This window comes from Idiotropiscis lumnitzeri, unplaced genomic scaffold (genome assembly GCF_059441095.1).
Source record: "Idiotropiscis lumnitzeri isolate Australia: NSW breed Sydney's pygmy pipehorse unplaced genomic scaffold, RoL_Ilum_1.0 HiC_scaffold_182, whole genome shotgun sequence".
Lineage (NCBI taxonomy): Eukaryota > Metazoa > Chordata > Actinopteri > Syngnathiformes > Syngnathidae > Idiotropiscis > Idiotropiscis lumnitzeri.
The window spans coordinates 54,228-69,234 of record NW_028283720.1 but is presented as its reverse complement, the minus strand read 5'-3'; the positions used below and the strand labels follow the sequence as shown (position 1 = coordinate 69,234).

General features: G+C 40.2%; 1 protein-coding gene across 5 annotated transcripts; it reads right to left on the bottom strand.

Moving 5' to 3' along the window:
• Positions 1-294: 294 nt before the first annotated feature.
• LOC148314953 (uncharacterized) lies at positions 295-11,466 on the bottom strand. 5 transcript variants are annotated; one of them, XM_088287583.1, is made up of 8 exons: positions 11,266-11,466; positions 10,452-10,500; positions 2,923-2,994; positions 2,731-2,805; positions 2,405-2,461; positions 2,192-2,326; positions 1,828-1,890; positions 295-539 (listed from the first exon to the last, which is right to left on the bottom strand). In XM_088287583.1, exons 1-8 carry the CDS (start codon positions 11,266-11,268, stop codon positions 331-333), a joined length of 663 nt encoding a protein of 220 aa, XP_088143709.1. In that variant the 5' UTR covers positions 11,269-11,466; the 3' UTR covers positions 295-330. The 5 variants fall into 5 exon arrangements, with proteins under 5 accessions (XP_088143709.1, XP_088143708.1, XP_088143711.1 ...); XM_088287585.1 differs by having other exon boundaries at positions 414-539; positions 2,192-2,245; positions 2,444-2,461; positions 11,266-11,338; XM_088287582.1 differs by lacking the exons at positions 10,452-10,500; positions 11,266-11,466 and adding an exon at positions 3,091-3,611.
• Positions 11,467-15,007: the final 3,541 nt, after the last annotated feature.

The following is a 15,007-nucleotide window of genomic DNA, read 5'->3' as shown; positions in this document are numbered from 1 at the left end:
GCTTAAAGCTCAATTCTCTTTAAAGTAAGCCATATGTTGGATCTAAATTAAACTAAATTAACTATCCTATTGATGTCGACGGTATGATGACACTTACACCTGTTTTTTTAAAATAAGTTACAAAAGAGCAACCACTAAATAAAAGAATAATATAATATGAATAATAAAAATAATAAATGAAGTAAATAGATCAAATTTGAGACAAGTCTGCAGTTTCTCCTACCGACTTATTATGTCATCAAAGGATGTCATTTATTATACGTAATAAATATATACATTATACAGTGTGTGCAGCACATTATACAGCGAGAAAGTAGTGGTGACCTGTGTCTATAGCCTCTGATCAGAAACAATCCTGTTGTGGACATAGAATTTAACGGCCTTCCAGTCCCTCTCAGCAAGGGCTCCCGGGGAAGCTGCGATGCATCTCTCGCAGTCTGCTTTTCCCGGGGTCTTACCCGTGCGTATAAAGTCCATCAAAGAGTGTTCAACAGCCATAACCTCTTCAGTTGACCACTTTCGTTTGGGTCGATTCGTACCTTGAAAAGAGAGTAAAAACACTTAAAGCACAGATACTTTGGAAATTAAAGACATTCTTGACTTTCCTCCCTGCCCAATAGGTGTAGTCTCTGTGCCTATTGTTTTCCAAGAACTTGGGTTGACCTGAATAGGTTGTCAGTGAATATAATCGGGGCTGCGACGATATTACAAAAAATATATATTTTATAATATATAAAATAAATACATCACAATACATTTATCCTTATTGATAGCTTCTTTTTGTTCTCAAACAAATCACAGCCGACACATTTGTTGTTGATGCTACCAGCAAAAGAGGATTCTGAATTAATCATTAAAAAAACAGACAAGGCATTCCATTTGGAAGGTGAGGAAAGGAAAGGAAAATTCACTTCATGTTAATTAGGTGTTGAACTGTTCACTTGTGCAGTACGATTTCATTTACATTTTTTGTTGTTGTCTTTTCCTACCACACCAGCTTTAGGCTATCATCTTATTTTTCTTCTTAATAAATTCTTTTACTCAGATTAACTAGGTAACTACAAGAGGAGTTTACGTCAACTCAGGGTGATCTGCAGGTCATTGCCTGTGAATATTCTCATTCATGCAGGTCATTTTATTCTGAAGGCATTGAATCAATTGCAACTGGACTGTTCTGTTTGACTAGGTTCACATTGAAGAGAAATGCAACCCGGATTGGATGTTTTTTTTTTGCCCATATATGACCTGCATCTTGTTTTTTGTGATAGTCTGATTAAGATTTTTTTCAAATCCAACCTGGGTTGCTTTTATATGTGGTCCTATTGGATTTTTTGCAAAGCAACCACAATCTGAACAGCCGGCTCACATATGTACATCCTTGATTTCACTGATTCGCTTCACGCAGGCATAGACAACTGTTTGATTGTCCGTGAATCTGCAAAGTTGTAATGAGTCACGGTATTGGCTTTATATTTATCTTTAATTTAATTCCACTTGAAACAAAGCAAAAAGTGCACATTTGTCATAACTGTAGTCACCACATAAACGGCAATGACGTAACATTATCTTTAGGGGTGTCTCCATGAAACATCAGGAGGTTATTTTCACATCTTAACACTATTTGTAAGGCAAAGGCAATGCAATGAGTAACTATCCCTGCCGAGCAGAAGAGACTGGACGTAGTAACTTGTGTCTGGCATGAAAAGGGTAAATGAGCATTTTGTTTCCCTCTTGCTATTCAGTTACAGTGTCTAGAAACTTCTACAACAATAATTTAATTTACATGTACAAGGCACAGGAGACCTAAAAATGATAGGACATTCTTACCTCGTGATCCTCGCTTCTGTCCAAGTTGTCCACCTTTCTTATCCTGAGGTGGAGGTTCCTCTCCTGGAAAATATTCATGGGAAATAAAATCATTTACAATGCATCACTAGCCTATTGTCATATCATTAAGTGGTGAAAACAAGGCATGAGTTAATATTTTCATTCTGGTACAATTTATCCACCCATTGGGCAACACTACTTGAGTAACATTGCCCTAGCTCGTTGCAAGAGGGCTCTTTTTTGCGAGTCGCTTTTTTTTTTTTTTTAAATTTTCAAGTCAAAATTCTCAATTTTCAGCTCAATATATTCATTGTTTGGTGAGCCAGTGACATAAATGTAAAAGTCAAAGCCATGTTTCACACACCTGAATGCTGTTCTTCTCCAGGTTGTTGTTTTTGTCGAAGAACTGAAGCTCCGCCTGGAAAACATTCATAGAAAATGACCTCGGAGAAAGAATGAGCCTCTGCAACTTTTGTAATTGTATGCCCATCCAGCGTCACTGTACAGAAACATTCATAAAACAAAGCAATAAAATTCATGTCGAAACACAGGACACATAAAACATAATTCTAGCCACCAGAGCCTTGATTCTGTCCAAGCTGTTGCTTTGAAGCACCTTTTCCAGGATCCTCCCCTGGAAAATAGTAATCAGGAGCAAAATGATGTAGATAGCTTGTCTAGCCTACTGACACCTCATAGGCAGAGAAAACATGGCAGAAATTCTCAAGATATATTGGTTCCGTTTATCAGCCCATTGGGCATCACTAGATCAGGAACATTCACCACCTATCTGTTGGTGAAAGTTATACAGCAACATTACTGTTAATAGAGCTGACGGACATATTTGACTGACATATTAGTTAGCGACCATCAGGACACGTAATCAACATGCAAAATTCTTACCTGCTGAGCCTTGCTTCTGTGCAAGCCGCCTCTGTTTTGAAGCACATTTCTTCTTCTGATTAACCTGTTCCCCTCCTGGCAAACATTCAATTTGGCACTGATGTTATTTTTACATGCAAACCGACCGTCAATGAAACATAACTTTAATTTACAAAAAAAATTTCTTGTCTGGCACACAAATCAGAAGAATACCTGACATATCTGCTGCAGCACCAAGATCATCATCTTGAGATGAAGAGCTTTCTTGCATTATGTCAGTTTGGTCTTTATGGTGACAAACAAAGGCAGATTAAGTCAAATACCAGTGAATTTAAATTATAGAGGTGGAAAGGCATCTTATCCTTAGAATAATTTTCTTACCATTGGGGCAAATCACGATTTGATCCAGGCTTTTTCCCTTAAATTCTCCTAGTCTGCCCTGTTCACAGGCCATCAAGACCTTGCTTATCTTTGCCAATTGCAAAGTTCCTTCGGGGAGGCGATAAAATTTTCTGTGCACCCTGATGTCATGTCCTAGAAAGTCTGCCAAAAGATCTTGTTCAGTGTCATTGAGATTGAGTACTCTTGAAAGAGTGGCCACTTGTTTTCTCAGTTTAGTGGAAGACAGAGTTGCAGGACTTTGGGCCCCACAGTTTTTAGCCAACTCCCGGATACAGTCAGACCCACGAAGTCTTGTTCCAAACCCTGGTCTAGCAAACAAATACATATTTTCACCAACACCACATGAGCTTCGCTCCTCAACAAGTAGCTCGAGAGACTGCACCATAGCAGGAGTTAAGATAATAGGCACCTTCCTGCCGCGCTTCCCACGAATTTCTACACGCTCAAAATGTTGGCAAAGCTTTTTTTCCAGTCCAGTCAGGGCGTCTCCAACATCCTCATTAAATGTTGACTTATCTCGCGCCTTCTGTTGAAAAAGATTATCTGTGCTAATATAACTTTAACAAGATTGCTCCAATTCCTTGAGTTTTTTTCGTACAATAATTGCCGGTGATATTGTTTTTGCTTGTCCGCCATGTGCATGTGCATTTTTTTGACATCCTCTGCTAATGGTATGAGCTTCGGTTTGTTCCACTTCTTCTCCTCCAGTGTGCGGTACGCAGCAGAAGAAATCATTTCGTTCCAAGTCTGACTGTACATACGCCTAAACTCTTCGACCACCTGCCTCTTTTCGTTGTTTTGTGTTGAGAGGGCTACAGCCTCCATAATGTCTGCAACCCTCTGGATGCTTTGCCCTAGCTTTGTAGCTAGTGTGGGTTTCTCAAATGTATTGATCTGATCATCAAAGCCAGCTACTAATTTCACAGCTCGAATTACATGTTCAAAGTGTTGTGGATTAATATAATCCTCCAGTGTTTTTAGAGGGGTCACTGTCCTTCCGAAAATCACAAGTCTCCCCAGTCCTCGCATAATTTGGCGGATGTTGTCGTGCTGGGAAGCAGTTTCACGGTGCTTGTTGTACATTTTTTCTCCGACTTTCATGATGTATTTATCACCTTTAATAGCAAGGGTTATTTCATCTTGAGTCATCTTATTCACTAGGGCCCATACTTTCGTGCTCACATCTTTAGGTGCTGGTTGAGCAGAAGCACACAGTGATTGTATTCTTGTTTTCCCCGGTAATGTTCTGCGAACACTTTGTGCAAGCACGCACCGTTTCGCATGCTTCCACATAGACTTGCGCTTGAAGTACCCAAAGCATGCAAAACAATGCTGATAGTCCTTTGGATTGCTCTTGCCTTCACTTTGTTGTCTACAAGCTACCAGTGTCCCTTCTCCTTTCGTGAGTGCATCAATGTTTTGTGCTCGATTTCCCTGCTTGCGAAGGAGATCCAGCAGATTTCTCCTTTCCTTCGACTTTTTGGGATATATCACTGCATTGGCAACTTCACTTTTATCCTTATGTTTCCGTTCCAAGTGTCGTGCAATTTTTGATTGTGGTTCCCTGCAGTAAAGGCAGTAGTTTTTCTTCTGGTGGTATTTTTTAGATCCATCTACTTTTGTAACATTAGCTACAACAGGAGAATCACACTTTTTATCAGACCGTGCCTTATGATAGGATGTTTTAAATCTAGTGTAAGTCTTTTTCTTTCTTCTTTCAAACATAGAGTCATCTGTGTCGTCTTCTACTCGAGAAATTTTGATTCTCTTGTCACTCTTTTTCTGGTCTTCAGTCTTGATTCACCTGAATTGTCTTCTTCACTCACACTTAAGCAACTCTTATCACGCTTTTGGGGTCTTATTTTGGTCTTCACTCTTAGACTTGAATATCTCTTGTCACTCTTGCGCCTTTTTTTTGTCTTCAGTCTTCCATCATTAGAATCTTCATCTTCACTCAAACTTGAGCATCTCTTGTCGCTCTTTTTGTGTCTTTTCTTAATTTTCAATCTTGATACCCCTAAATCCTCTTTGTTGCTAGAAAACAACGTCAGATTGTCGTGCGTCCCTGTTTTTAGCTGGGGTTCATAAGAGTCTTCTTCCCTGGAATGTATTTTTTCATCTCTGCTTTGTTCTGATGATTCGTCAGAATTGGCCTCTGATGATGCTGGTACATACTCATCCCCACTGCTGTCATTGGAAAGTGACACTTCAGAGTTGTCCTCCAGCATTCCTTTGGTCAACTACAACAGGACAGAGACATAAGAATCAAAACAGATGCAACTTCACATCACAAGTCTTCCCTAAAATAGAATAATTTATTAAGCTGACAATACAAAAAGGACAATACAAAACAAAATTTGACTCCTGTGACTTCCATTTAAATCTGACAATTACAAATACAAGCATGTTCTGAAGAACATAGGAGCTATACTTACAAATACACTCTCTTCTCGTGTTAAGGGCGGAACCACTATTTCATCCTGCAACTGCCAAAATTGTAAAGGGAATTATTAGAATTTTAGTTCAAGCATTTTGAAAGTATAACAGACAATACACCAGATGTTATTATATATACATAACAGGCTATGTTACAGCTTGCGCTGTTGTGAAACTATATAAAGTTGTATTGTATAATTTAACATTATAGTATTACTATTTAAAATTAATAATAATTAAATATAAATATGTAAAAACCTTTTGGGGCTCGTTAACTTGTGGAAGAGAAGATAAACCGCAATCAATGGGGAAAAAAAATGGATGGATGGGGAGATAAAGGGCTGAACGATTTATCGTTTTGGGACCGAAATCTCAGACAACGCAATATCGAGATCGTCAAAGCTGCGGTTTGCGTCACACATTCACGAAGCAGATCACAAAAAAAAAAAAAGAAAAAAAAAAAAAGAAACAAAAGCCTTGTGCTGTTGTCCGAAGCCCCGAAAGTTATTTCTTTCCCCCCTGCTTGAGTGCGCAGCGCCAAGCTATCTTGCGCCGCTGGACTATGGACTTTATTTGTACTATAAGAAAGTCCGTGCACAGCAGCAGCATCAAGCTGTATAATGACAAATAAACGACCGCTCTAACACGTAGCGTTTTCTCAGAGGCGGCAAACAAAAAGCAAAGTATAGCGTTAGTTGTACAGTCGACTTTTCACAGAAGTCTGGTTAGAAACGCGTTAGGGTGGAAAGCCGGCAGCAATTAACAGAAATGTTATCTTGCAATCAGTACATATCTAGGCATAGACACAATAAGATGACGGCTATAATAGCAATATAGCAGACGCTCTGCGACCGGAACACGTAAACGGATGACTTAATCATGACGAAGAGGTCCGATGTCAAACGTATAGTAAATATTTATAATCTCATCAATAATATTTGCACCATAGAGTATTGGGTTTTGAGATCTACACAATAATAGGTCTCAAATGTATATATTTTAAGCAATTTTGCTTTGCTAAAGGGACAATGATTTCATTGACATAATCTGACATTTATGTACAAAGAAAATGTACATTAGTACAAAATGTAAAACAATTTGGGCTTTAAAAAATACATTTCAAATACACAATTACACATAAATACAAAAATACAAATTTATAAAACTATTTTTTAAAAACTTGGAAAAAACGGCCCTGCTCACAAAATCTCTGAAGTGTCTTTGCATTATTACAGTAATAGCTTTTATTGTTTTTACTGGTATAATGGCATGCTCTGTAATGTCTGTAAATGTCACTGTACATTATGCAGAAAATCGCAATCGTAATATCTGTCAGAAAAATGACAAGTTTTTCCTAAAATCATTCAGCCACAGACAGAGAGAGAGAGAGAGAGAGAGAGATGTAAATTAATGTTACACTTGTCCATAAACAATCAGTATAAAGAGATTATTATGCAAGTTAGCAAAGAAAAAGGCTCGCTGAATATTAAGGAATGTGAGTGTGTTGCTCAGCTGGACAAATGTAAGGTTTTCCCCATGTGTTGAAATTAAATTAGATTACATTACAAAAATAAGGTTGAAAGCCAATTGAGAGCCAAAGGCAAAGTAAGTAAGTCTGTCTTTTTCTCTGTTAAAACAAAAATTAAACCAAAACAGAATAACATGAAAAAAATGTTGCCGGGGAGACCTCATTAAAAAATTTTCATGTTTTAATTTCCACTTTCCATTTTAAGATCTCAAATATAACATATCCTACCTTTACGTTCTGTTCAACATGACAGCTATCCATTACATCAGCAACTGCAACGAAATCACATGAGAGAAGAGCATTAACCAGGTTCCTAATGAGCTAACAGCAGCCATGTGCCTTTATTATAAACTTTCACCTCACCATGAAAATTATTAGAGTTAGCGCATCCGAGACAATAAAAATACATAAAGCCATGATCAGCCATGCTAAGTACACGAAACATCTTTCACTGAAGATGCACAACTACTTGGAACAAAGGTCACTCAGTAAAAGGATAAGTTTGGCTCAATTCCATCTGTTACATTATTTTATTTGTTGTAGTTTTCTGTCAGATTCTCAAGGAATATGGTTGAGGTAATTCAAACATTGGAGAAAGCCCTTGCGCGATGAAGATAAGATAAGATGTCCTTTATTAGTCCCACAATGGGGAAATTTGAGGTGTTACAGCAGCAAAGATATAGATCACACAGAGTCGGCGGCGTAATGTAGCCGTTAATGTATAACATTAGCAGCAGACATTCAGAAAAAGCATGCAAATATACACAGTATAAACGTATCTAAGTGTAAGGAAACACTCCTAATGTTTGTCCATTATACGGAGGGGGAAACGCTGTAATGATAAAAACTACTGAATGAAGAACCCACTTGTGGTAAAAGCCATCAATAACAAGCTTCCTGAATTTGTGAAGAAAGCAAAGCTTGTCTTTATGGTCAATCGAAAAAATAGTGTCACGTAAGTCAATCATTTTGATTATTATCTTGCATTTCTGAATGAGCAATAGGATAACCTCAAGAGACTTGAGCATCTCAAAAGCACATAAAAGCTCTGACAAGATGGATAACAAACTAACACACACAAAAAATGCTGCGACTAAATCCATAAATGATTGTGTTGTTTGTGGAGATGAGAATCACAAACACCATGACAAGATCCTACTGAAAATGTTTAAGGTCTGAAGACATGCCCAAAAAGAAGGTATTGCGAAACGGAATGATGTATGTGCCTTGAGAGGCACGTCCATGGTGGTGGGTGTAAAGACCAGTACATGTGCAAGAATAAAGACTGTATGAAAATGGGCTCTTCAGATCGCCACTACCTCCTTGGCTCCAAAAGTGAAGCTAAGAAATATGAACGAGGGAAAAGCACCGCAGGGAAAAGACAGCGGAAATAAAAGTCAAACAGAGAAACAAGAAAGATTCTGAAGTGAACGTTTTCCAGCTATAGCAGAAAGATGCAAAAAGGCTGTAAAAAGGCCTGGAATAAGGAATTCCACAATGTCAAACTTGGTGGTTCTCAAAGAAAGTGGACTGCAAGAGAGTCCAGTCCTGATGATGTTGTTGAAAGTCCCGACTAATGCAGGACAAAGTAAAGTTCCTCTTTCGTGCGGGTAATTGTGACACAAATCTAACACCATACTGTAGATCAGGCATAACCAAATGGCGGACCTCGGTCCGGATGCGGACTGACTGATGGTTCGGACTGGACCCATGACCAATTTATGATAAATGTACACGAACAGAATTTTTTTTCAGGCTACATTCGCAAACGTGGTCGCTTCTATTACGGTAAATGCGTCACTGATTTGAGCCAATCAAATCTTTTGTTTCTGATCCACTGCCAAATGTGCAGCAGACATGAAGAGAGTGCTTGCTCAAAAGTTAGCAAGGTCGATGCGTGTTGTTTTAAAAATGAATGGACGGAGAAATTGATGTTCATTCTGGCTTCAGCCGGTTTAAAACCAGTGTGCGTCATTTGCTCCGAAACCGTCGCACCAACACGAAGTGCCACTACGAAACAAGGCACTGCTCTTTTGCTCAAAGTTGTCTGCTGAAGTCTGAGGAGAGAGCACGCAAAAACATCGAACTTTGAGTGCAGTCTTGCGGATTTTTACATTTTCCATTTTCGTTTACAGCCAGCGGCATGCAAACGAATGTTCACTAAAAGTATCATTCATGGATTTTGGGCAAACATTAAAAAAAAAAAAAAAGTTCAGTCAGGGCAGTTGCGAAGGAGTGCTTAAATGCGGCTAACAAAAATTATTTAAAGGAAAACACAAAGACCAGGTATGTGAAATAATCAACCAAATTCTAAGCCTTCCCTTTTTTTAGGCGGACAACTCTTTGATTTCAGGAAAAAAACGGGAAAAGACATTAACTCAATGCTCAGCAGTTGATTTATTTCTGCAGGAGATATTTTCCTTTTTTTTATCTGCAAGTGTCGCCCTTAAATCCTTTAACCTGGAGCCGCTTACATTTTCTTGAATGTGAAATAAACCCCTTATATTTATTTGACTGGGAAATGTGTTTAATGGTAACATTGTTAAATATTTAGTATATAAGTGTGCTCTATTTAAAATTACTCTAAATATTAAAACTATATAAAAATGTGAACATAGGCTAGACCAGTGATTCTCAAATTGTGGGGCGCGCCCATGCTGAGGGGGGCACGTGGGACCCTGAGGATGCTTTTTTTCCGCCGTGGTATGGCTGAATGATGCATTGTTTTAGGACCGAAAAAGGCGATCTCAAACAACACGAGTTTGAGCCCTTTGACTCTAATTTTTGTCTTTTCTATATTATGTACATTTTAATAACTGTGTTTGGTTTGGTAAAAAAAAAAAAAAAAAAAAAAACTAAATATTTATCATCTCATCAATATTTGCACAACAGAGTACTGTATTTTGAACTCCTCACAATAATAGTCCTAAAATTTATATTTCTTATCAATTTAGCTTTGTTAAGGGATATTTTATTGACAATCTAACATCAACATACAAAGAACATGCACATTAGTACAAAATGTAAAAAAAAATTGGTGGGGGGGCGCGAATTGTTTTCTTCTTGGTAGGAGGGGCGTGACAGGATATAATTGAGAAGCACTGGGCTAGACAATAAGGGAAGTAGGACTTTGATTCGAACCTTTTGATTGGAAGAAATTTTAGTAGTGGGCCTCTGTGACTTTTAATTGAATACCCCTGCTGTAGATTCTGCCTACAGCACGGAGAATGCAGGGATCTGTGATTTATTCCTGATTTTGATTAATTGAACAGTTTATCAAACGCATTTTGTAGTGATATTGATTACTGGCCTATCCTGACACAAATTAGATTTACCCCACCACTAAGCCCCCACACCCCTTCGTCCCCCAACTCACCTGCGCCGTCAAAAGTGTCACCACTGGAAAAGAAATCTGTGCCTTCCTCCTGTAAACAGTGACACAATCAAAGATCATCAGATCACAGAACTACTTTCACTTTACAGCCTCAGACATTTTAAGTGTTGCTTACCAGGAGTGTTAAACTCACTACACTTCACATATAGCATAATTTGTAGTAATATTTACTTGAAAAAAAACTTGTCAAGTTTTTCAAGTAAATATCACTCCCCAATATTTGCAGTGTATAGTTTTAACCCCTGGCTTACACAACCATTGGGCTATCATATTAATCAGTTTGGTCATTCAGTTTTAACAGACTAAAAATCAAATAATTTATTGTGTCATAATGTGGCTTTTACCAAAATATACCGTATCTCAATGAACAATATCTAGAGCACCTACGCGAAACAGGCCTATACTAAAAAAGTACAATGACGCATGTAAAAAAAAAAAGTAAACCGCATGACAATGGAAGGAGGATGAACTAATCATCATCATCCATCATCATCCTGTCCTCTGTTTCTTTCTCTTTCGCACTCATCGTGCATTCTACTTTACACAGACTTTAGAAGCTTCATTATAACGTGTATTTCACAAAAACAATAAACCAAATTAATGGATTCAACTGTTTTACTCGACGCTGGCGCGTGTACAGGCCGCTTATTAACAAATAACTTAGCATTAAATATGCGGCAACCATCCTGGAGAAGTTCCACCACACTGACACAAAGTTAGCTCATTTTACATTGCTCGAACTCCCGTGTGAAAATTGAAGGCAAGTAAAAAGGGAATACAAAAATAAATCACTTACCATTTCTCTTGAATGCCCGGCAGCTTGAGCCCAATGTCCTGTACTCTCGATGCTTGTGGTTAGTCGAGCGAATTTGCCGATAAGCAGGTGAGCGGTCGAAAAGGGAGTGCTTGTTTTTAACACAGCACACACCACCGTAACAGCGAACGTAGTTATCAAGAGCAAAAAAGAGAAACTGGTTAAGATTTTTCAATCCATTATGCGGCCAAGAACTCATGATAACTTATATCTCGTCATGATATGTTTTTTCTTGAAACGACAAGTGATCGGTGAATGGGGAGGAGGGGGCAATTGTTCGACTTCGCACCAGTAACGGGAGAAAGATAGTACGTTTGGGGACCTCTCTGTTCCACACAAGCATACAAGTAAAAGAGACACACAAGCGGCTGTCCAGTTAAATCGCAGCCGCAACACGGCCACCAAATTAGTTATTAGTTATTTTTTGTACTACTACCTGAGCTTGCTTAGTTGTTTTACTTACTTTCTATTTGGTCTGTTTTAGACATCAGAAATGTAATTATGGTAAACACATACTTCAAATCAATTACCCCCCACGCCCATTTATTTTTCAATGCAAGTTACAGTACAGTAAAAGAATTTCTCAAACAGTTGAGGGAGTTCAAGAAGGAGTGAAAGTGCCAAAATTAATTAAACAAATACACCATGAAATGTTTAATTAAAATTATCAATAACAAATTCGATGTTTAATTTATTAATTAAATGTAGAATAAAATAAATAAATGTGTAAACCCGGTTAGTAAAATATGGGTGAATCAACGTTGCAATATGATTTATATATATATATAGAGAGATATATATAGATAGATAGATAGATAGATATATAGAAAGATAGATATAAATATATATATATAAATATATATATAAAAATATATATATAAATATATATCAGATCCAAGAGGAGCAGTGCAGTTTTCGTCCTGGCCTTGGAACAGTGGACCATCTCTACACTCTCTGCAGGGTGCATGGGAGTTCGCCCAACCAGTCTACATGTGTTTTGTGGACTTGGAGAAGGCGTTCGACCGTGTCCCACGGGGAGTTCTGTGGAGCGTGCTTCGGGAGTACGGGGTACAGAGCCCCTTGATACGGGCAGTTGGTTTCCTGTACCACCGATGTCAGAGTTTGGTCCGCATTGCCGGCAGTCAGTCGGATTCGTTTCCAGTGAGGGTTGGACTCTGCCAAGGCTGCCCTTTGTCACAGATTCTGTTCATAACTTTTATGGACAGAATTTCTAGGCGCAGTCGAGGCGATGAGGGGATCCGGTTTGGTGACCTGAGTATTTCATCGCTGCTTTTCGCAGATGATGTGGTACTGTTGGCTTCCTCTGGCCGTGATCTCCAACTCTCACTGGAGCGGTTCGCAGCCGAGTGTGAAGCAGTTGGGATGAAGATCAGCACCTCAAAATCTGAGACCATGGTTCTCAGCCGGAAAAGGGTGGAGTGTCCTCTCCAGGTCGGGGAGGAGATCCTGCCCCAAGTGGAGGAGTTTAAGTATCTTGGGGTCTTGTTCACGAGTGGGGGGAGGATGGAGCGGGAGATTGACAGGCGGATCGGTGCAGCCTCCGCTGTGATGCGGACGCTGTATCGGTCTGTCGTGGTGAAGAGGGAGCTGAGCCAAAAGGCGTGGCTCTCAATTTACCGGTCGATCTACGTTCCTACCCTCACCTATGGTCACGAGCTGTGGGTCGCGACCGAAAGAACAAGATCTCGGGAACAAGCGGCCGAAAAGAGTTTCCTCCGCAGGGTGTCTGGGCTCTCCCTTAGAGATAGGGTGAGAAGCTCGGCCATCCGGGAGGGACTCAGTGTCGAGCCGCTGCTCCTCCACGTAGAGAGGAGCCAGATGAGGTGGATCGGGCATCTGTTTAAGATGCCTCCTGGACGCCTCCCTGGTGAGGTGTTCCGGGCATGTCCCACTGGCAGGAGGCCCAGAGGACGACCCAAGACACGCTGGAGAGACTACGTCTCCCGGCTGGCCTGGGAACGCCTGGGCATCCCTCCGGCAGAGCTGGAAGATGTGGCTGGGGAGCGGGAAGTCTGGGCTTCCCTGCTGAAGCTGCTGCCCCCGCGACCCGACCCCGGGTATATAGAGATATAGATCCGTTGGCACACCATTATGATGAAAATATGTTTGTTTTTAACTTGAAAAAGACAAGTCATTGGTGTAGGTGGGGGAGGGGCATAGTCCTTGTGAGGACCACTCTGAGTTTCACACACATGTAGAGGCCTGATTGAGGCACAAAAAGCTGCTGCCCAGTTACATTGTAGCTACTACACGGCCACCATTTTGTTCATGTTGTACGACTACCTGAACTTGCTCAGTTTACTTATTTTCTAATGTTTTGTTTTGTTATGATCAGTAATATAGTTACAATACTCCATACAGGTTCAAATGTACCCCCCCCCCAATGTATTTTTTTCCATGCAAGTTAAAGTGGAGTAAAACAACTGTTCAACAATTGTTGTCTTATGTATTCCAAAGCTAATTATGCATTAGGGCCCAGAGAGAAAAGAAATGTCTCAAACACAGCAAGCGAAGTGGCTGAGTAACATCTCGCAGAACTCTATGGCCACAAGCTAGCTAGCAGAGGAGTCGGTTAACATCCTAAGGCAAACCCTGATTGGTGATATTCATGGAAGCGAATAATAAATTGTTTGCTGCTGTAATTGGGAATGGAATAATGCCCGAGTTGAATAAGCTATTTGCTTGATAAAGGCATATTGAGAGTCGGAGGACGACTAAATAGGCTAGCAATGCCAGAAGGCCTGAAGCACCCAATCCTTCTCCCAAAGGGACACCACGTGTCAAGACTCCTGATGGAACATACTCACAGGCAAGTGGGGCATAGTGGGAGGAATCACACGCTATCAGTATTAAGACAGAAATATTGGATCCCCTGTGCCAACACTCTTTGCCGAAAGGTCATCCACGACTGTGCAGTATGCAGGAGGCTAAGAGGCAGTACTGGTGAGCAGAAGATGGCAGACTTACCAACAGACAGGATCACTCCGGATCTGCCACCATTTACTAATGTTGGAGTTGATTATTTCGGCCCCATTGAAATCAAGCGTGGGAGGAGCATAATGAAACGGTATGGAGTCCTCTTCACATGTTTGGCCAGCCGTGCAATACACCTTGAAGTGGCCCATTCGCTTGATACAGATTCTTGCATAAACGCTCTCAGACGCTTTATTTGTCGACGAGGTCAAGTGAATGAACTACGATCCGACAACGGGACTAATTTTGTCTCTGCAGAAAGAGAATTGAAGGAAGCGATTGGGGAATGGAATCAGGATCAGATCACCCAAGCCATGCAGCAGAAGGGCGTAAGGTGGACCTTCAATCCCCCTGCCGCTGCCCACCATGGAGGCGTGTGGGAAAGATTAATCAGGATATTGAAAAGGACTTTGCTTTCCATTACAAGGCAGCAAATTCTGGACGATGAGAGCCTTGTCACTGTCATCTGTGAGTTGGAAGCCATCCTTAATAGCCGTCCATTGACCACCCTGTCCGATGATCCTAACGATTTGGAACCGCTGACCCCAAATCACCTCCTGCTATTAAAGGCAAAGCCTTTGCTGCCACCTGGACTCTTCAAGCAAACCGATTCATATGCCAGACGACGCTGGCGACAAGTACAGTATATAGCAGATTTGTTCTGGTCCAGATGGGTAAAGGAATACCTTCCACTTATGCAAGAACGCCATAAATGGAGCAGAAGCAGAAG